Below are 24,574 nucleotides of genomic sequence, written 5' to 3'. Positions count from 1 at the left end.
GTGGTGGTAGAGGTCGTAAAATATAAAAATGGAATAAAGCCCAAACTAGATGAATGTGCGCCATGTCGCCCACGTCCCGCTATATATATTATACATGAATAGTGTATACATAGATTAATATATATATTCGGCGGAGTACGCGACTTGGTGTTGCTGGGCACGTATAACAACACTCCTACGCATAAATATATAATAATATAAGTTGGCTCCAGGATACAATTTGCCTGAGAGTCGGCGAGTTGTTCAACCGCGGTATATCTCCTTAGTAAGGTTATTATAATAAAGTAGCATCTTAGTGATGAAATAATGGGAGTGTTGTCGGTGCTTGAGAGAAGACGAAAAAAGCTTATAACGACTGTTGTCGGGTTTGTGTTCATGCTTGTAGGGCGAGTGCGAAGAACTAGAGCGACAAGTGGACGCCAGGTGTGATGCGCTGATCCGGTCCATCGAGAGGCGGAGACAGTGGCTGATCGACGCGGTGCGACAAGACAAGGAGATCAAACAGCGGTCGTTGAAGGACCATGTGACCAGCTGTACGTGCAAGCTGCAGAAAACAACGTCCCTGTTGCAGTTTTGCATCGAAGCCCTCAAAGAAAACGATCCCGTTTCGTTTTTACAAGTAAGCGATCGCGCGTTTTCAATTTTTTTCACGCTCTGTGGGGCTAGACATTTTCAAACTAAACAGACCCGTCAATTTCTAGAACCCGATGCTTTCTTTTCCCCTCCACAGAACTCTAATAACTATACGCAATTCGTTGCAATCATACATAATTTTCGGAGGGCTTGATTTTAGCTTTTGATGGGGGCTTAACTCTTCCTAGTCCCTCAAATTCTGTCATGGTGGATCATGTTACTCCATCAATGTTCTCCATCAAACAATATAATATTATGGGGGTTTTACAAGCCCACACGTTGCACACACTCTGTATAATATAATATAACCTATACTCACGTGTCAGCTGTCGTTTTCCGTGATAACCCGTATGCGTACAATATACCTAAAACATTATATTATAATATAGTATATAAATATTATATATGAAAACTTATCGTGTCGTGTTTTTGTTGTTCTCCTCTCCATTCCGCAGGTCGGGTCCATGTTGATAGCCAGAGTTTCGAACACGGACATGACCTGGCACAAGGACGTGTTGCCGTCTCCTCGTTCGTATCACCAACTGGATTTGACCCTGGACGATAACACTGTGTTGAAAGCTATTGAGCACATGAACTTTATACAAATGAAAAGTATGTATAATACACACTTATCATGTGCGCGTGCGATAACTTAAAATAATAACGATGTTAACTGTTAACTACACGTAATACACATTCACACATTAATAGTATAACAATATCATATATATAATATATTATGCGTCATTTATCGTGTGCGTTGTATTTAAAGCCTCCGAGCTACCTTGTCTTTTAATTTTACTATTAGTGCGTATTTGTATACGCATGCCAAGGATTTATTTTCATCAATAATTTTCAGTTAAAAAAAAAAAAAAAAAAAAAACAAAATAACAAGTACGATAAAACACATTTAAGTTTATGATAATAATCATTATTGTTGTTTCTAGTCTCGTACCTGACTAATTAGTGTTTGAATCATATAATGTTTAGTACCTTAGCCTAATTTAATATATCATGACTTATATGCATCTGGTGTGCACTAAAGGTGACAAACTATTTTTAAACTTAAATTTTCAATTAATTTAAGTGTGTAAAATACATAAAAAAAATATTTATAAATCAATCAATACCGACTCTCGCGAACGGGTTTTTAATTTTTTTTAATTAACGTAAAACCACCGCAAAAACGATGCCGTATTTCACGTTTTATACAGTAAAATCAAACTTAAATTCGAAAAAATAAGTTTATTGAACAAGATTGATTTTTTTAGACCCGCGACATGATGCGTCATATATGTATCCAATACAGTAAACTAATTATTCAACAGCACTTGTACCTATTATATTAAACACATATAATATTATGCAATCTCGTGAAATAATGATAATTCAATAAAATAAATACAGTCATTTAAAAAGTATTTAAGATTTATTCAAATACAGTACTTTAAAAATACCCGAGAATTCAATTAAAAATGTAATTTATTTTTTAATTTTAAAGTTAAATTATTGATTCTATCACTATAAAGTACACACTATTAACTTACGCATGTACCAATTTAAATATTTTATTTTAAAATGTATTAAACATTAGCTTTACGAGATTGTTAATATATTGTATATGTGTGTAGTATTTTACACCGCTATATTATTATAATATATACTAAACAAATTAACCATTGTTTTTTTGCTGCTTGCACTAATCTTGTAAAGCTATCGGGGACGGAGAAGACATGAAGGAAACAGGTATAATCATAATAAATAATATATTTATATATATTAGGCGATCCATTTAACATTCGTAATCTTAGAAAACACTAATGGTCTTGAAAATATTTCTTTTACTTAATTTTAAGTGAATTTGATACCAAACGTTTCTGTTTTTGTCTTTATCTATAACATGTGAAATAAAGACATGTAGACGTGTTTTTGACAATTGTATCGATTAATCTAGTAAAATAATAAGAATTCTGTAAAGAGATTTGAATTTTTAGTTAAATTTTCTTAAGATTAACTTTCTTACATTTTAACTTTTTGATAATGATTTCTTCAAGAATTGTAACATGTCAGTTTTTTAATTTAACTTTTTTAAGATTTAAGGTGATATGATCAAAAATGTAGGAAAATCCAACTCAAATAGATTTAATGATAAATTCAAATATATTTTGAGAATTATAACCGTCTTTCTAGATCAATCGATTTATTTATCAAAGTAAACGTATAAAGTCCTATGGTCCACGCGTGTTAGACAAAAACAAAGAAACCTTTTGTATCAAATCCCTTTAACTGGTATTTCGTAACAAAACAACATTATTAATGATGACTTACTTTTTTAGCTTATAGGTACTTCGAATTAAAATATTATTCAGTTTTTTTTAATCTTTAAAAATCGAGGTTACCTAGTTTTTAATTATATTTATTTAAAAAGTAAGTGAGTAGAATAGTGAACCAACATTTTGCGAGGTATACCTTGTACCACTAAAATTGCTTCGTTCATCTGTACTTTAAATATGTAGGTACCTCATAAATATCTTGTTCAAAATTCGATGTTTATTATCGAAAAAAATATTCTATATGTTATCAGCCAATCAAAAGAACATAAAATTTAAAAATGATAGCGATAAAAAATAGTAAAATTATAATTTATATTAAAAAAAATGTTGTTTAACGATTTGATACCATGTTAAAGAAATATTTTCTGAAATAATAAGTGTATTACGTTAAATGTATCACTCGGTATATAATATCCGTGTCGAAGTAAATATGGTGTTTATAATGGCTAATATACATACCTATAATATACCGTTGTACGATTTTACCGAAAAACATAGTTTTATAGTAAGACTTATAAATGCATGCGACGATTTTTTGTTTTTATAATATATATATATGTATACGTACTCAGCTGCTCTGTAGTTATTTGTAGTGCGATGTTTTCGGCCGTCTTGCCATTAATAATATAATATTAGGTATATTATATACTTATCGTCGGTATACGTGTGTCGTCTGAACAATATACGTTTTTTGTGTTTAGCTCCGAGCGCGGCGCTGATCATCGCCGAAGAGTGCAGCGCAGAGAACAATAGCGTTACGATCGCGTGGCAACCACCAGCTTCTTCGTACGTCGAAGGTTACGTGTTGGAACTGGACGACGGAAACGGCGGAGACTTCAGGGTTTGTACAACAACTATAATAATAATTCTATCCTCTAGGCGTATCGATTTTTCGCGTAAAACTATATTGTACAATCTACCTATCCGATGTACGGAATCATTAGAAAATTGATTACCCCCGCGGCGTCGGCCGACCGATACTCAAGCTTCGCAAATTAAGATTAACGATCGGTCGTCGTCCTCTATGTTATTGCTGTCAGGCGAGATTATTACGATTTTATACACAGTGTGATCCTTTCGCAGGTCTCTAGATTAATGTTCCACAAATAAATTTTTATATACAGCCTGAAGTATTTATTTTTAATACTACATGTACGTAAAATTGTTCTACAATGGTGGTATTCCGCTTTTGATTACAAAATTAAAAATAATATAGGTTCATTAAAAAAGAAAATCAATAACCGCATTAGTGTAAAATATTTTATATTTCTTTGTAAAAGCGAAGTGTTATAAATATTTAAAACTACAAGTATAATCATCTACATCAGATGATTTATTCAACATAAAACATTCAATCTCTTTAAATATATTAACGTTTTTGAAAATATTTTTCGTTTGACATAATTTGTCAAAACTCATATTTTTTACCGTTATCATTTTTTAAATTAAAATTGTTTTTTTATTTTTAGTGAAAACGTGCATTTTTATTCCTTATTCCTTAGTAGAATATTTTTAAAGTATTTGAATTTATAAAAATTTAATGTCGGACGAGTAGTTTATGGTAAATGGAGTGGAGTGACTACCTACCTACCCTAAAAAATGTTGCTTCAATTCTCCACTCATTTTACTTTAAATATTTTTAACTAATATAAAATACTTATTCGAAATTTGATTTTTGTAAACTGCAATAAACCAAAAATTATTTTGTTTTAGAATAAGCAAGCATTAAAAATGTCTTTTAAATATAAAACAATAGTAAGGTATAATTTTTTTTCAACTAAATTTTGTAAAACAATATTTCCAAAGACGTTAGTGTTTTCCGAAACAATAAGTGTTACTTTAAATAAATTGTTTTGTATATTTTGTTAAAACATATTTTTTGAATACATAAAAGACTGACTTAATAAATTAACGTAACCAGTTATAAAACGTACCACCCCGTATATTGTGCTCGCGGAGAAAATAAAGTTTTATTCTTTCGTTGTAAAACAATTATTTTTTCAAAAATGATAGATTGCCGTTGAAAATATAAAACATTGTATACTAAACGACGGTACAAAGTTTCGATTTACGGACTGTGTTTTGCAATAAAAATGAAGTCGTTGACAGAGAAGAGTGGTAGTTGATTTTTCAGCGTTTAATTCCAACTGTACACTGCTGTACAGTGTACATTACGTTTGAAAGCCGTATAGTAGAATGCCTGAAGAAACGTTTATCGTGACGTCTGGACGCAGTAAAGACAGCATTTTTGTAAACAATGTCATTGGTTGTTGATGGATTTTAAATTACAGAACGACATCCAATTTCCAATAACAACACCTCGACTCACAATATGTAAACTATTAGGATTTGTTGTCGTGACATGGAGATTTTTTGTTGTTGTTTCGTATACCAAAATACCATTGGATTTTAATAACATATATATGTATAATATTAATACGTATTTCAGTATTTGGTTCTACGAAATAGCGATAAAAAATTATAATAATACACGCTGAGAAAACAATAGATTTTTTTCATGTCAGTTTTTCTTACAGTGTATACAATATAATTGGTAATACTTCGGGATAGTAATATATTGATTTTTGATTTTCGTAAAATCACAAACAGTATGATATTGCAAAAAAAAAGTAGTTGATTATATATGCGCATAACCTTAACGTGACCGGCAGATCAAATATCTATTATTTCGCTTTTTATGACCCGTTATATACATGCAAGTCAACATAAACTCGATGCCATTAATAAACGTATACTAAAAAAACCAAAATAACTTCAATTTATTTTTATATTTTATCTAAATTTAAATTAATATTATTTGTGACGAAACTATATACTCGCTAAATTACTTTTTATGAAACTATAAATCGTTTTTAAATGTCGATAAAATATTTAAACATGCACAGATATAACGAACGAATTTAAACTGCACAAAATGAAAGCTGTGCTTAAACGAACTATTTATTTGTTTACTATGTTTTTACAGAGTTGTTTTTTCATTGTATAATGTATATACTCGTATTTTAACAATATTCCTACTTTGCATATAGCATATTGGACAACGCACTAAGGCGTAGTCTATTACACCTTAAATTATAATTACACCGAATTTTTAACTATTAGTAAAATAATATTTTATTTTAATAATACTAAACTCTCTAATTTAAAATAATTCTGAGTTTTCACTTTATTTTTTTTTAAAAAAGAAGAAAGAATTATACTTATCTAATTTATATATATATATAATATATATATACACTTGAGAAAAATTAATACTTACCTACTATCGTTAAGAGTTTAAATAAATGTAGAGGATACCTATTAAATTTATTTTATATTTAAGCTTGTAAAACGTAATTCGATATGATTATTATATTATGCAAGTAAATTAACTTAACAAGCTTAGGGAAATAAAGCCGTAAATACGAAATGGACATCTATAGTTATTTATACACGAATACTTGGCATATTTTGGAGTTTGGGGACTGTCCTCCGTTATTAATGATCGCTATAAAATATTTTTCTGAAATAACCACAATCATAACCATTCTATAAAATAAAACTTTTAAACGGCCATAATTTATCATGGAAAGGCACTAATATGTTCCAGGCGATAATAATACCTACTTATATTCTTGCAATGATTTAGAAACGCAATTAAATATTTTATAATTTTTATTTGTCAATTATAATTTACATATTGAGTGTTAATATCTCTTAATAAGTATGTAACCTTTAAAAATACGACCTTTCGTTATAAAAACATTACGTTGGAAAAAGATCAAAGTTCCATTAAATTGGTTTAATTCCATTAAACTTATCTTTGAAGATATAAATAAATACTTGTTTAGTTATTATTGACATAAAAATCTAGTGGAAAAATAGTAATTTTTGTATACTACAGTTTGTTTGTTTGTTTGTTTATTTATTTATTTTTATTGAAATTTTAAGTTATCTCGTAACTACGTACTAGGTATATAACTATCGTTGTACTGCAGTTAATCCCAGCACAAACATATTATATGCTATAATGACGATTGACGAATGAGTATTAATGACTTACTGACTTCGTATATCAGTAATTGATAGTACCTATATAATATATTACATTGTAATATTATATAATTTAAAATTGTATTGTTTTCCTATTTCATGACTCATAAACCATAAAATATTTCTCATAATTTCTACCACCATTTTGCTTTGATTTGTATGTTTATATACTTTTCAAAATAAATAGGAAATTGGTAATAATTTATACTTAAAAGTTTTAACTAATTTAATATTTTACAAAAGAATGTATACTTTCTGTATAAAAATGTACGATTTCTTTTAAATCAATATTTTATTGATTTATTTGAGTATTTTATTCCGACATTTAACTTTTGCATGAAAATTTAAGAAAACTCGTGTGATATTTAATCTATGAACATTTATAATAACCTTAAATGATCTATACATTCATATATATCTCCGCTTAGAATCTAAAAACGGATATTTGCTAAATATTTGCACTGCATAAGTGAACCCGAACCACGTTATTATATCATCTCAATTCCATTTGGCCATTTTACTACCTAATTAAACTCGCTTTAAAAATAGAAATCCTTAAAGAAAATGTTAGTATCTACCTATTTTTTAATTTTATTGTTCCCTATAAAATAATATTACTACCTATGATGAATGTATTACAATAATTTTACGTTGAAACATTAAAGTGATGACCAAAATATCTTAGCATATATATAATATTTAGGTAATGACTAATGGTATTTATAGAAATATAAAAATAGTGTTATAAAGACGATAAAAAGTATAAAGAAATAAGTTTATACAATTATAAGAAACCAAATACCTATTGTAATAATATGTTTTGTAATAAATTAATAATTGTAATACTTCCATCATAAGATTCCGAAGAATAGTAGACTTTCCTAACTTTTTCGTTTTTTAGAGTATATAGATGTTTAGATGTATAAGCGTTCTACTAAAATCTTAATTTAAATTATTTTGTCATAAAAAATATTATTTTTATCATTATAAGATGTTTTCTTACAATAACTATAGGTACACATATAATACCTACTGTAAAAATTAAATTCCTAACTATATGTTTCAATTCAATTCGATTTTGGATAGTTTTAGATAATTTTTTCTTTTAGTTTTTCAAAAGCTATAGATAAATTTTATATTCCTGTTATATTATTTATCATATACCTATATACATTTTTAAAATTTGAAATATTCTATGATGTAATACAGTACAAAAATAAAATATATGTAGATAATACTTAAGGCATACGTGTATAATGTGTATATTTTTTCAATTAAAATTAAATTATTATTCGTCTGAAAAGCTTCCCTTTGTAATATTCTATGTTGTTGAATTAATTCGACCATATATTTGTTTTTGCGCATACAGGAGGTGTATTGCGGCACAGAAACCATCTGCACCGTTGACGGGTTACACTTCAATTGCACGTACAACGCCCGAGTAAAAGCGTTCAACAGCGCGGGCGAAGGCGAATACAGCGAAGTAATAGGATTGCAAACTTCTGAAGGTAATATATATATATGGGTACCTATATAATATATAAGTTACACAATCGATCTACTGTCGAGAATATGTTAATATATATATTATATATAGCTAGTATTGGATTAAAAGGAATTGCGTCTCTAGACAGAATTTTTTTTATAATTCTTAATAAAATAAGAAAAGCGTTATTGGTTGTAGGTATATGCCTGCATTCTGCACAGTAGTAAGAAGATAGGTTGTGTTTAAATTTTAAAGTGACATTGAAGAATCGCATTCAGAAAACGATCTTGATTGGTGTTCAGTTTATTACTAAGGCTATTGAATTAAAGGTGTAAAATATAATATATGTATAGTATATTAGTGATGTTAGAAGTACATTTTATAGTAACAATCTTTTAATGGTCGTTTTTTATTTACATTTAATATTTTGTTACTTTTTGATTAATTAAAGAATAAAGTCAAATTATTGAAGTATATTTCTAAACTTAATTAAAAAATATTTCACTTTTATTATACCAAAGAACAAACTTAAATTGAAGTTATATTTAAAATGAAAAGTACATTTTTAAAATCATATACATTTCAAAAGCGTATTCTTTGATATTTCTCAAATATAAGATTTTTGAAATTTAATATATCTATAATTTATATATTATAATATAATACGATTGAAAGTATGTTGTATTAAATAACGAGTAATGATAAATGAATTTTATTGACTATTCAGATTATTAGAAAGTTATTGGATTATAGATCAGCATAATTCAAATATTAAATTTAGTAACTTACAATGATTAGGCTATGTTTTTGAAGATGATGTGGGTATAGTCGAAGAATGTGATACCGATAATCTTATTCTAACATTTCAAAAGTGTTCATAACTGATAAGTACTTCTAAATTAATTTAATAAAGTTTTTTAATTTTAGTTGAAATAATATATGAATGAGATTATACTTATATTACATCATTTTATTATATATTTTATAATTTTTCAATATATTTTTATGATTTTCTTAAAATATATGGGTGAAAATTTCAAAAACAATCTCTCAGCTTGTACCATCTGCGTTTGATTTTTAATTTAATTTTGCAAAACTTTGGAAGTTCAGAATCCAAAGAACAATCGCAATTAAAACGAGATTAATGTACCGTCACTCGCGGGGCATTCTATTAAGACTTGAAAATACCGTGAAACTTTTTCTAAATTTTACTGACGAACAAAAACGAAATTATAATGTAATCTCCTATACTTTTTCACGGACGAAAGTACTGTATTTATGAGTACAAATGGAAAATGCTCAACTAACATTTAAAAAAAATTAACTAAATTTTGTTGATTTTATGAGTACCTAACTATATTAGTTATAAAAATATTTTTGATTGTTCCACAGTTTTGAAGTTATTAATTTATTCGGTTTTAATACTAAAATATTATAAGTTTAAAAAGATTTTTGAAATGTTGTAAAACCTCTATGGCTCTATCCTACTCCTTTGCTATGAATGTAATTAGTATAATATTTCATTGACGTTTGTAATTGTCATAAATGCCCCGGTAAGAGGGAAAGGGTGAAAATATTTAATACTGTAGATACTTCACTCCTGCATTACTTATATTATGATTAATGACCGTTGAATGTATTTATTTTTTTTTTCAGTGGCTTGGTTCACGTTCGACCCGTGCTTGAGCTCGCCCGAGCTGTGCTTTACACCCGATAACATGACGGTGACTTGTGAGGGATTCGAGCACCGTGTGGCCCTCGGAAGTGTTGGGTTCTCTAGAGGTGTTCATTACTGGGAATTTACGATCGACCGGTACGACGCCGATACTGATCCAAGTTTCGGCGTGGCTAGGCTTGACGTATCCAAAGAGGAAATGCTAGGTAGTTACAAATTATAAGTTGTATTTGAATAACAGCGTACGATTTTCGCCAAATTATTTTGTTTGTTTATCAAATCCAATTGTGCAGCCTCACTAATTGGCCTTATTGCTCAATTTATAATGTTTCATTCTACATATTGTATGTATTATATTGTACAATATAATAATATATAATGTATGTATACATTGCGTATAATACACATCATAACAAAACACAATTGTATATTTTATGATATATCTAATCATAAAAGCAAGGTATAGGATTAGTGTCGGTCTGGCTCATGATCGGGCAAACCTCCTCAAGTAATTATAGTGGCCTCTGACACCATTTAAAAACTTAAAAAAGAAAATTAACTTCCTTTTAATACATTGCAATATAAAATTATTTTATGTATTGTTAAAAATCAATTAATTAGGTACTTAGTTTGTTATTATAATTATATATATATTATATAAAAAAAATTGGAATCATCAATGATTTTATAACTTGTTTTTTACAATAAAATTTATGTATACATAAAATAAAAAAAAAACTAGTATAAATAACATCAATTACCTATATAAATTATAAAATTAGCAGTTTTTTAATTTATCAATGAAAGCTTCTAACATATTAATAATTTCATCTTTGTTCATAAGTTTAATTTTTGAGACAAAACTAAGATAATAAAAGGTCCAAAGATATTATTGGATAATCAAACATTTAAGTTTTATTTAGGAAATTTTAGTTTTAAAATACTTGTTCACACATAACTTGCGTGTACAGAGTATAAGAACTTATTGTATGTTAAATAAGCCAACACTATGTGGGACTTATGCAAATATTGTATTGTTGAATTCTTATGTTGTACAATATTTCAGATAATTACCATATGATTTAAAGTATATTCAAAGAATTTAAGTTGAAAATTTTATTGATAGATTTTTGCATATTTTTTGGGTTCTTATTTTTGTAGCATTTTTGAAGGATTTTTAATAAAATTTTAACTATTAACGTTTAATATTTATAAAACAATACCTTAAATTTTTTAGTTAAAAAGATAAACAATCAATGTATGCATGTACAATATACATGTTTATATACATAATATATACATATTTTTTAGTGGTGGCATGTAGGATAAGGTTTTTGTTTTAATTTTTAAGATTTCTAAAATCTCCTCATAGAACAGTAGGCATTCACTAACTCTAATCCATAGCTCATGGCTGGACTTGGATGTTGTTAATAAAATTTGAATTCAATTTTGTTTCAGGCAAAGATGAATCTGGTTGGAGCATGTACATTGATAAACAGAGGTCTTGGTTTATGCACTGTCGTAGTCATGAGCAGAGGTGTGATGGCGGCATTCAGGTGGGATCTACAGTGGGTGTGCTTCTGGATCTAAACAAACACCAATTGTCATTTTTTGTGAACGATGAACCACAAGTAAGGATTTATGTTGGAAATTTGCTTGATTTTTACTTTTGGATCCTGCACATCAATATCTGGTTCATTACAGTAGTAATTGTTTGTATTTTTTGATTAGGGTCCAGTGGCTTTCAATGGTCTGTATGGTGTTTTCTATCCAGCGGTCAGTGTTAACAGAGGTGTTGCTGTCACGCTACATACAGCTCTCGACGCTCCCAGTGACTTAGAAGACTGTTAAGACTTTTTTACTTCACTATTGTATTTTTCGAGTAAGGTATCCACCGTACTGCATAATATAAAGGTTGTAATGTTATGCAGGTACTAGGTCGATAAGATTTTTTTTTTAATCATAAGAGTATTTTTTATTTTAAATTTCTATCAAAAGTTATACGAGTCCAATATTTTATATTTGTACGTATGTGAATGTATATGTATTATTATTGTGTATTTTTTCTTCAATTTATCATTATCTCAAGAATAAACTTAACTTGAACAGGGTGGGAAATTTGATTTTTAGATCACTACAATATACATGTACACTGCATATTTTTCCCTTCCAATTTGCTTAAAAGAACTAATGTATTTTTTTAGTTACTCAATAATATTATTGTAATTATAATATTATGTTATTATGTACTTATACTGTTCGGCTGTTTAAATATTTATGGTGTGTTTTGGATGCACAAAAATGGGATAATATGCAAATGAAACGATTATGATGATGACACCGTTATTGTGATTATTTGATTTTACTTTTAACTATATTAATTTATGAGTCCTTAATTTAGCTTATATTTATATATTTTAACTAGTAGACATATCAATTAAATATTTTTCTTTTTTTTGCATTCTATATTACCTACTAGTAGTTGTTTAAGTTGTATAATAGTATAACAATGTATTTATGAAGTAAATATTGTATCTATTTTTTGTTTTATTTTAATTATGTAATGTGTACAACAGTTCATTATTCAATAGATCCATTCAAAGTATTGTTCAAAACTTGCTCAGGTACTAAACAAACAAACAAACAAAAAAAAAAAAAAAAAACTCCCAAAGCTATTTGAAGCGTTATTATGTTATTATTTAGAATGTCCTATACATGCTGTAGTAACTTAACTGAAACATGTTAGATTACAATATTAGGTTTAGTTGTTTTTAATTTTATACATCTAGTCAAATAGATTTAGATTTCATATGATTTTTTATCATAAAGACTGATGGATATGCGACAAAAAAAATCTAAAATATGACTCAATGTTATTATTTTCTTTTTTAACGCATCTATAATAGAGGAGAATGAATTCTCATCTATAATAACTATCCAACCAACTATGTTATTATTTTTAAATCTCACATAGTGATCATCAGTGTCCATCACAATTCTTTCAGCTTTTTTTCAATTTTGATCTTTGAAACAAGCAAAATATATTTTAGTGTTTAAGGTTTAAGAACAATAATCAATCTTAGGATTTTATATAATCGTTGGATAAAGCATTTTTTTTTTTTTAACTCTCAGTCCAACATAATGTGTCTTACATTAAATAATATCTTATTGTATACCCAAATTGAAGGTTCTTTTTTTATATATTCAAAAAATTCCAATTAATACTATTGAATAAAAAAGTAGTAGTAAATAAAACGCACATACATGATATTATGTATTGTTGAATTGTGTCAATTAACTTTACTATAGCATCCATTGAATTCCTCTGATTAAATCTTTTTAAAATAGCTAACTTTGCATACATATACTGGAATTTATATTATGTACATTTATATACTATACCATATTATGTTTATATACAATATATTTATATTATACTTGTACACGTTTTATGTCAACAGTATGCATAATTATTAATTGTTATGTAATATGATTTATTTGTAAATTTGTAATACTTAACATTTAAGTTTGGAAGTGGAAATCAATAATAATTAATATTATTATTGTTTTTGATTCTTATACTCTACTATAAATAGTATAAACTGTAAATGACAGAATATATGGTATTTTGAATCATTAAGTTATAATTTTGTGAATATTATCCATTGCTTTCCTTTAATAATACTGTAAAATGTCGTAAATCATTCACAGGGTAAAAAACGTGTAAAACATGTGTTTAACAAATTTAACATATTTCTTTGTAATTTTTGTGTTGAACCAACGACTGGTAGGGCTTTGTTTAACTATTATTATTTCCCATATAATATACACATTATAAATTATAACAGGAAATTGATTTTAAATAAATTAATGTTTTAAATATCTAATAGAAGCTATGTGTTAGGTTTATTGCAACGACAAAAACAACCAATGGTTGTATAACAGTCATTGCTCTATAATATGCTGAGAAAATTATTTATTTATTCTTAAGAAGACGTCTTACCCCCAGGTGATCTCCATCTTACGGATGCATATACCAATATTAAGCAGTTTTAATTTTGAATCTATGCGTTACATATATGATATAGGAATGAATTATTGTCTTTTTACCTATAAAACTTAAAGTTAAGAACATCTAAACATTATGATATGTGTTTTTAGTTAACATTTAGTTATTTTAATTTTTAAGCAAATTATTAGTACTTATGTAAATTATTAAAATGTAATAATGCCTATAACTCGCTTAAAAATATAAATATTGTAAAACTCATGAGATAACTCTGACAAGTTTGATAATCTGTCAATTTACTATAATATTAAAGATAAAAAACACAAAACTGGAATTGTTGAACTTAAATATTGGTATGCAAGTATGTTATGAGTTAATTATTAAAATGTTGTTTAGTTATAACGTCGTATAAAAAGTCTTGTTGATAATATCTTATTTACATTAATTGAATTGACACACGTTTTTTATATAAATATAAGTATGATGTACAATTATCACTACACTATTTTTAAAATTTTATTTGATAGTAAAATCTTTCTTTAATAAAATAATAAGCATTAGATTCTATAACAAAATTATAAAATAAAACTACAAATTTCTTTATTTAATTTTTAAAAATAATATATCTAAACTAAAATACATTGTATCATGATACAATAAAAAATATTTATAAATATTATAATTAATAAAATATTTTAAAAAAATGCATTTATTTAATATTTATATATATTTTATAGAGTTATTTGTGTGAAGGGTAAATATGGTAGATAGATTTACTGGCCTTATGTGCTGACAAGAAAAAATTAGTCTACCTTCCTGCCTGTATCATAAATCCTAGTCCGAATAATGATTATTATGAATAGTAGTATGTTGGATGGTGGTTGCTCCGCAGCACTAGTTTTGGTGTTTTAAGTAATGAGCTTTCACTGACCTCCAGAATTAGGACCGACCCGTCCTATTCTAATGTTTTAAAAAAAGATAGTTTTTTTTTAAATCCATCCTCTCTTTTATGTTCTGTTTCCGTTACTTATTATTTATACAACTTTCCTTCAAAAATGATGTGATATATTATATATACTATAAATACCTCTTAATTATTGTATCATTTGTTCTATTTAAGAGCAGCTCTGTTTTTTCATTATTTTATCTAACTTAATACCTATGCTTATTTAATATTATTCAATGATTTAATTATAATTCTGTAACAGACTTTTAGCTATTGTAATAAGCAGCCAAATAGGTTCAATAGATTTGTTGAAAAAAATATAATTATTTTAATGGTTTTGAGGAAATTGAATACATAATAATAATTATTACCTAGTATGTATAGATGATTTGGCATTTGGTAATGTATGGCTTGGTGTAAGTGGAGCAATTTAACACAAATAATGAAATAAATATAGTATAGGTACCTATACGGCCATATCTAATTCACGAATATTGTTATTATTATTATTATCTGTCGAACATTCGAACTCAAAAGTCAAAAGTAAACTTTTATTAAGATTGTATTATTGTAACAATAATTAATATGTACGAGTACTTATCACTTACTAGGTATACCATACATAACAGTCAACTACAACCATATAAAAATTATAAATAATTTTATTTCTAAACTTATTTTTTTTATGTTGGTACTATGTATGTATCAACTGACAAAATAAGAATTCTAAAAACAAAATAATCACTCTTAAATTTATCCATGATTTCTAAGAAATCTCTGTTGATTTTATTTTTCATTTTTTCAAAATCATTTTAGTAGTAATGTGTAATAACTAATATTTTAATTATATTTGTTCGACCTTTCCTGTACAGAAAAATCGTAATGACGCCTATGAGGTAGGTAGAATATTAAATAAATACATTTTATTTAGCTTATAAGGTATTTTTTAAATAATACAGTTAGCCTGCTTTTGTATATAATAATATATAAAAAAATATGTATCTAATAATTATGTAAAATGGAATCTTATTGAGATCAAAAAAGTGTAATAAAAAAACTAAGTTGAAATTAATTACCTACTGAGCGAAACGATTTAATTTTTTCTGTTAATCGCTACTATGGGCTATTTAGACAAAACTTTTGCCTTCCTCTATTGAAAACTGAAATGTAGGTACCTACTGGCACAATTTATATTCATGTGGTGATTTAACGAGAGAAAAAAAGTAAAAAGATACCTTCAATTTATTTAATATTTATCGATGTTGTATGTGCAAACAAGTTATTAATGAAATTATTAATAATGCTTTACAAATAATAAGTTATTTTGTTATGGAATAATTAATTTTAAAACCAGTAATTAGTAATTACTATATTATTTTTGCTTCTATTATTATTGTATGTATTATTATTTAATAGGTAATCACTAATTGGGATCTGAATTTATCGTATTTACGTGGTGTTTAGTTATCATAAATTATTCTAGGTAAAATAAAAATATGTATGTGAAATGGTGAAATTAAATAGGTTCAAAGTTTGACTTAGCATATTTTTGCACGTTTTTAAGAAAGGTGGATGTTTGAAAATTTGTTAGCATTTTAGTATTATTATAAATGTACTATTGTCGGCCAATAACGTTTTTGGAAAAAAAAATACTTCTTAGATCTTTACTTAAAATTTAAGAAGCCGGTCCATTAATATGCAATATTGTTATCGAAAATCATGTAATATAAAAAATTAATAACATATATTGTACATTCTATATTATACAAAAAATGAAAAAATCAGTACGTTTTTGTACTCGACTATCCGAGTTAAAAGAACAACGAATTACCTACTTATTTGTTTTTCTTACTGCGTCGTTGACCGTTGTATTATTATATTTTGCCTAAAATAACAAATAGTATAGTAATATTAATCAATACGCATCTGAAAGTTAAGTTTAGTTAAGCAATTATTAATTGATAAATTATCAATTAAGTACATAAGCTATTATTTATTTTAAAATTTTTATTATTTCGTTCACTTGAATATTTTTAAATTTATTATGAGTTTTTACAGATAAAAACAATTTTAGTTGCATATTTCATTACTTTAATTGCATATTTTAAATATTTTCAGCGATAATAAGTTTCGAACTCTATTTATTATATCTAAATTACTTGAGATACAGTTATAATATATTATTTGAAAATTTATTCCTTTTAAAAGTGCAACAAAATACAAAATTCGCTATGTTTTGGGTAACACGTCCATTAGATTTTTGGCCGTTTATACGATTGATTTATATTGGGACTTACAAATATTCAATTTTTTGTGCTTATGATAATTTTATAAAGGTTTTTTTAGTGGTTAACCGATATCAATGGATTATACCAAAGATTTGAGAAAAAGCTAATGTCGCGTAACACACATTTTTTCGAAAATTGTTATTTTTTCTGTCAATGAACCATAATGAATTACTTTTAGACTTTTATCAACACGATGTGCACGTGTGACTTTCCGTAGACTAGTACATAGTAGTACTACACTATACAATATACATACCTAATACCTACTATAATACTACCTACTACATGCGGTCTCTAATTTATAGAAATCACAAGTTTCACTCGTTTAGTCGTTTATTGAAAATAAATCAACATACATAATATGTGATAACTTCATAATTCATAAAATACAATATCATAGTATAATATCTTATGGTATCGTATGGTATCGTATGATATAGTACGATTTTATAAATTCTTGCATCTCATCACCAATAATTGAAACATTTCATTAATAGTTTTCAGAACATTGGTAATTGGTATCCATATTTTTTAAATTCTCTTGAAATTAAATAACTTCATTAACAAAATGTTATATTTAAGTCAACAAATGTAAAAAATATTAAAAAAAAAAAAATAATGATATACTTAAAATCTCCATAAATAACTTTTTTATTATTAAATACACAAGTGGTCTATATAATGATATGATTCAACGATTGTAATGCCTATATGTTATGTATATATAAAAAAAATGATATGTAATTTACTATTATGGTCTAGTAAAAATATTTTTCACTGTTTTCTGCTAATGGCAATACTGTGCCCCCCCTTAAGTTTGTATTGATTGGCCATACTTTATATACCTACTTAGTTACCTGTATGCTATACTAAAATATATTCTACACTAAGCACAAACACATACTGCAGTAGGTACTTTAAACACACGATTAATTCATTTATATCTAATACTCGACATTATGTTAACCGTATAATTTTATCACGGTCGAATAGAGGGGTGAAAAAAAAGAATAGATTTTCGTGTATAAAAGCCGTTTAATTATTATTCGCCATTGTCTTCGTGGCGGATGCGCATACACTATACCACTACCTCCTCCAACACCCTAAGCATCATCGCCACGAACACTGTAGCACACGTGACCGCGTTTTTTAATAAAGTCTTTACTCATCCACCCCCTCACACTATATCTGCAACGACCTCGTAGTTCCCCACGATGTTCCGCCCCGGCAGCGAAGTAGTAGACTGCAATACCGCTGACTCGTCGGCAACGGAGAAGAGCACTTAATCTACACGTGAATGACGCATTATTATAATATGTACTATGTACATACATTATACATACTATGTAAAATGTATACACACACATATAAACATAATATAGCACCTATATATGTATGATGCGCACGATCTTTATCCTTTTTCCAAACACCATCGTGTGTCCGGTCAAAAATTCATCTCTGTATGATATATTATTATGTTATATATTATATAATATTCAGCTGATAGCAGTTATTGATATACATATGTTGTAGATGGACAAGCGATTGTATTGAATCGATTATAAAATGACCACTTGTAAAATATTCGGATGAGTACTAAATATTCAAATACTTACGGGATAATCCATTTAATATTTCAATGTATAATTATTTGGGTATTATTTCAGAAATTCTAATGTTTTTGAAAGTATCAGCTATTTCTTTTATACAATTATAATTCGTACAAAACAACATTTTTGTAAAAAAATGATACTTTGTGCTATTTTTTTTTTTCATTATCATTTTTAAATTTTATATTTTTTTGAACGATAATATTATATATTTTTAATTTCATATTATTTCAAAGTAGAATATTATTAGGAGTATTTCGATGTAGCTACGTACTATAAAAATCAAATTTATGAAAAAAAAAACGAAAAAAACGACTTAAATTTTTAAACTATATAATATATTATATTTTATTATTATCATTAATACTATTTATATTATTATTATTGTTTATTATTCCATAAAGTAGTGTTATAGAAACGTCTGTAGTATATTATACTTAACAAAAGCTTTAAAGCATTATGTTTTGTTTTACATTGGCGTTTACAAAAATAAGTTAAACTCAACAAGAATAACTTCGACCATTTTTTACATCACAGCTAACGGAAATAATTGTTCTCAGTCAAAACAGTATTGCACAACGAGTAATTCTTTATTGATCACAATTTCTTTTGTGGGACGCGGCGGTCAATTTATAAAAGTAATCATTGTAATTATTATGATGTTTGTAAAGGTTTGGTATTTTCACCAAGACAAAATTTAAAACAATAGACACTTAGGTTAATTGGACGATGTCGGGTTATAAAGCTTAATGTATTACATTTATGTATAACTAAAGTTCTTTTTTACGAGGAACCAATGAATGATAATATTTACGAGTAGAATGGATGACGAGTGTGGTGTTGTGAATAGGTATCTATATGTAGCATACTAAAAAACGTTTAAAATGAATTTAAAATCTCAAATAAAGTACAAATACTACATTCAGAGCTTTAATATTATATTATACCTACTTATAAAAACCTCGATGGATTATATATACGACCTAGTGGTAGTGACGTTTTTATCTGCATTTCGAATATTTTATCGTTTCTTCTGTCGTTTTTCTCTGCGGACCTTACTCCTCTTCTCCCGTTTCATCGTCATCGTCGAAGGTCCGAATCTCGATTGAACTTTCCGAAGACAGCTTTGAACCAAGGCTCTGACGACTGATGTCGAAAGTTCCCATCGACTCGCTTGACGAAGAGAGTAAGACGTCGAAACTTCGCGAACACTGCAGCTCCTCATACGTGGACTCGAATGGTATTATGGCTGCCATTATGTTCAACGGACCCATCGCGTCCGAGTGTCCTACCGAAGTGCTGCCGTCGCGTTTTTCGTTTTCTGCTTCGTTTTTGCTGGTTTCGATAGACGATTCGTCTGTTGGTGAGTTAGGCTTGGACCAATATGAACACCGTTGGTCGTTGCATGGCTTTACTTCAACCTCGGTTACCGCTGCCGCAGCAGTCGATCGGTCCAAGTGTTGCAAGTATTGGCAGCGCAACATTTCATCGCCGACTTGACAGCGGTCTCCGAAGTAAACGGGAAATGAGTAATCTGCTTTCTTATCACTCATATCGCCACACGTTTGGACGATGGTGCTTATTTTGCTTGAGCAGCGTTTCTAAAAAAGTTCAGATATTATTTTTATTGGGGTTAACTTGATTCATGGCGTTACGGCGTTACATTACATTGTATATTGTACATCGGGTTGCTTTTATATGATCATTATATTGATTTATTTCTTTAATTGTGATATTAATATTGTATTGTAATAATATTATAATTTATTGTAGTATGCAGTAGGTACGCGCGAACATCGATGGTATCATATCAAACCATAAATCTCAAATAAGAAGGTCGCTCCCCCAATCGTATTTTTTAACAAGTTTCCTCAAATTATTTGAGGTATACATAAAAATATTTATAAATTAATGTGGTAAAAATTGAAGAATAGATAAAATAGATAAGATTTATTCAGAAAAATGTTCCCTATAACGATCCAATCGTTTCTCTTCTATGATTCACAAACTAATAAGTCAAACCAACTACATAAGTAATGACGCCATTAAAGTTTAATTTATGATGCCAATCCAAATCTAACCTTTAATTTTTAATTGTTTTTATGTTCTTCATTCGTATTAAAAAATTGTATTTACATTTATTTATGTAGTATGTTTTTCATTGTTAATAATAATTTGTAAAAAAGGGCTCAGTTCGTTTATCTCATAATAAATAAATAATATTTTAATAGTCTTAAAACTATAGTATAATTTAATTCAACTAAACTACTAAAGACTATAATATATTATAAACCCAACACCACACACACGAGTTATTCTCAAGCTTTTACTTTTACTTTTACTTTTACTCTTTACTTTTTAGATTGTACCGTCTGTACCTACTATTATAAGAAATTAAAACGCATGAACGATATTTTTCTACTTACCTACTATAAAAATACGATATCATTTTGATGGTGTAACATATTTAAGTATTTTATAATATTTTTAATGATAATAAATTAATTTTTATACTTACAATATTTACCATCAATAAGAAAGATGATGACGACACTGATAAAGTGAAAATCGCAAATGGTTAACAATAAATGTTAGCTATTTTTTTTTTACCGTTTTTTCGATTTGAGACCATAGAGCCGTAGCCAGTGATGCACGTTATAAGTAAATGCTCAGCAGACATAGCACGTTTATGATGACTATATTTTTTGGTGTGTATATTACCCTGATATTATACGAATATAATGAGTATATATTATTATCTAGTTAATATACGTATAACAACGGTGGTATAATATATACGTTTAAATAGGTTTATTTTAAGTCTATTCATAACTCTTTTGTGATCTTATCATTTATTTTAGACTTTTTGAGTCTTTTTTTATTTTCAATTAATAAGAAGCAATATTTAGGCGATATGCAATCTCGTAACAGGCGTAGGCACGTCATGTCTCAAAAGCATAATATATCATTAAACTAATTTTATGGGGGAGTTAAATCTGTCTAAAAATTGGTTTATTTGCATTTAAGGATTATACTAAGCAACTGTTAAGTGTGCAATTTTAAATCATTATATTTTGTATGAAGAATAGCAAATAAATATTTTATTATAATATACCGTATCAATAACAAATCGCAAACACTTAATGAATGTTACTTTGTTGACACATTTATATTATTTTTATGCTCCAACTATATTAGATATTGTAATTATATTATAATAAATAATTTTTTTAAACCTTAATTTTGAAACATGTAGGTACCTATTCACTTCGAGTAAAATAGTCAAGTGAAAAAAAATGTATTATTACGATATGTTTACATAATTTTCACTTAAAATGTTGAATTTTATTAGTATTTAATTATTATAATAATACACATTTAAACATCTTAAACTATATTATATCAACATATGTAACTCAAAATGTAATAACATCTTTCTCTAAATACTGTAAAATAGCAGGTAGGTTTATTAAATATAGATTTATAATTTGAATAAATAATGTATTGAAATGGATTAAAAATTTAAAAAATAATAGTAATATAATAATATACGTAAAAGTTGTAAGTTTTAACGAATAATGTTTTTAATTTATAACAAAATTGTTATTTATCGTTAAAAATTGATAGATATTTTAAGTTATAACTTATAATAATTTTTTTTTTCTAAAATCATTTATAAACGTTTGAACAGAATCACTTTAGTCACTAATCAATATTATTAAAAACATCATAATATTATACGGTTTGTGCACAAACGTAGTATAAAATTACAACTTGTGATTGCATAACAATTATAATTTATAAATAATCAATAAAACATTTTATTTATTTATTGAATTTAATAAGATCAATTTTTCGTTGTGAAAAATCAATATTATACTTAGGTATATGTAGTTTACAGATATCACAATTTCAAAATGTGGTACATAATATATGATTGTAATAGAAAGATAAAATGTATCTGTTTACATTATTTTATTCATATATATTACGTGGATTGAGGACAATTTATTATTATTTAAAACGAAAATATATTTTATTTTATTCAGAATGATTGTAACTTATTGTGATATACATATTATATAGTATTATTATCTTTACGTACTTCCGGGCAATAATAAATTGTTTCATTTTCGGAAGTGGGCGAGGAGAAGTGTACAAGAGCATCTACATTATACTCTGTATTGATTTTTGTAAAGGATGCCAAGTAAAGTTTTTTTTTTAACCCGGTTACCCCGGCCGTTTAGGGGAGCAGTTCTGCTTCCCCTCATTCATATATAGGTGATACCCTGCGTTTGCAGGTGATTATTTTATCACGAACCTCTCATTATTCTAAAAACTATTAATGTTTTTGAATAAATATTATTTTAACATAATTTTAAATCATTGATAAATGGTATATGCATATCAATAAATAAATATTAGATATCTTTTATTATTTTTTAAAGTTTTTTTTTCATTGTTTTATTATTTCAGAGCAAAATATTTTTTGGAGTCTATAATGAGTGCATAAAATATTCAAAAAATAAAAATCGAATTTTTTACGAGTAATTGATAAATTGTTTTAACTATAAATTATATTATATAGGAAGTAAAATTTTGATAAGCTGAATGAATAGTACACTTGGTGCACTAGGGTATCCCACAAATTATTAGTCAATAATTTCTCCTTTCGTCAAAACTTTAAATTCTTATTGCTAATTATTTACTCATTCGAAGCTTGATTTTTACACATCAAAATACTTCACATAATATCTTGCCATGAAATATGAAATTTAAAAATTTGTTTTACTATAGAAAATATAATTTTTTTAGAAAATGTCTGTATTTTAACAGTTGTAATAATATAAAAAATAAAAATATTTCCCAAATATCGAATAGTGATTAAATAATAAGTGATTCATATAAAAAAATATGATTATTTTTATATTATATACACCCATAACTTCTTAAATCTTTCTTCGTGGTTGACCAGCTTGAGAACTTATAATTTTTCTTTCTATTATACCTACTGCTCTGGACGCTCTGGTATTACTATATTAGATATAAGTTAGTAACTGCTAAAACATCAAAAATGAGTATTTTATGTAATATTGTTAATTCAATTATTTTGCATATTATTGAACTAAAGAAAAATACAGAAAAATGACACTTACTGTCTTTAAATTAAATTATAAAAAATCGTAACTATATAGCACATTTACACAAAATCATATAAAAAAATTATACATTACTATAAATAACAAACAATTAAAATTCAGTGACGTCCATGTAGTGCATAAGTAGTGCATTTGCATTTGTTTTATGCGGGTCTAAGGGCCTCATACATTTGGGGGGCTCACTATGGAGTAAGCACCATAAATACACAACTTTAGCAATCTGAATCTTTAGATAGTTGAATGAAACGTCAAGTGTTGACAATGTCAAATATGTAAACAAACATAATATAATGACTAATATAACTATATGTAAGTGAGTTGGTCGTGTTTGTAGTTTGTATCATGGACCAGAGCTCAAGGACCCTTAATATTTATGTTATTA

The 24,574-nt window shown here is 27.0% G+C and overlaps 2 protein-coding genes across 4 annotated transcripts in view; one reads left to right on the top strand and one right to left on the bottom strand.

The window, feature by feature from the left end:
* Window positions 1-13,820, top strand: part of LOC114122021 (E3 ubiquitin-protein ligase TRIM9) — a 65,598-nt gene extending 51,778 nt beyond the window's left edge. Inside the window, exons 3-10 of one of the 2 annotated variants that reach the window (XM_027984561.2) lie at window positions 386-619; window positions 1,089-1,245; window positions 2,347-2,379; window positions 3,668-3,807; window positions 8,389-8,527; window positions 10,162-10,386; window positions 11,639-11,811; window positions 11,912-13,820. In XM_027984561.2, coding sequence (XP_027840362.2) covers window positions 386-619; window positions 1,089-1,245; window positions 2,347-2,379; window positions 3,668-3,807; window positions 8,389-8,527; window positions 10,162-10,386; window positions 11,639-11,811; window positions 11,912-12,031 — 1,221 coding nt within the window. In that variant the 3' untranslated portion in view covers window positions 12,032-13,820. The remainder of the gene's footprint in view (window positions 1-385; window positions 620-1,088; window positions 1,246-2,346; window positions 2,380-3,667; window positions 3,808-8,388; window positions 8,528-10,161; window positions 10,387-11,638; window positions 11,812-11,911) is intronic. The other variant, XM_027984562.2, reaches the window with a different exon arrangement.
* Window positions 13,821-19,604: 5,784 nt separating this feature from the next.
* On the bottom strand, window positions 19,605-21,663 carry LOC114122018 (uncharacterized). Of its 2 annotated transcripts, none has more exons than XM_027984560.2 (2): window positions 21,552-21,663; window positions 19,605-20,634 (listed from the first exon to the last, which is right to left on the bottom strand). In XM_027984560.2, the coding sequence occupies exons 1-2, from the start codon at window positions 21,561-21,563 to the stop codon at window positions 20,089-20,091; spliced, it is 558 nt and encodes a 185-aa protein (XP_027840361.2). In that variant the 5' UTR covers window positions 21,564-21,663; the 3' UTR covers window positions 19,605-20,088. The 2 variants fall into 2 exon arrangements, with proteins under 2 accessions (XP_027840361.2, XP_050065570.1); XM_050209613.1 differs by having other exon boundaries at window positions 21,460-21,558.
* Between the last annotated feature and the right edge of the window lie 2,911 nt (window positions 21,664-24,574).

This window comes from Aphis gossypii, chromosome 1 (assembly GCF_020184175.1).
Source record: "Aphis gossypii isolate Hap1 chromosome 1, ASM2018417v2, whole genome shotgun sequence".
Lineage (NCBI taxonomy): Eukaryota > Metazoa > Arthropoda > Insecta > Hemiptera > Aphididae > Aphis > Aphis gossypii.
This window is presented reverse-complemented; position numbering and strand designations above follow the sequence as displayed.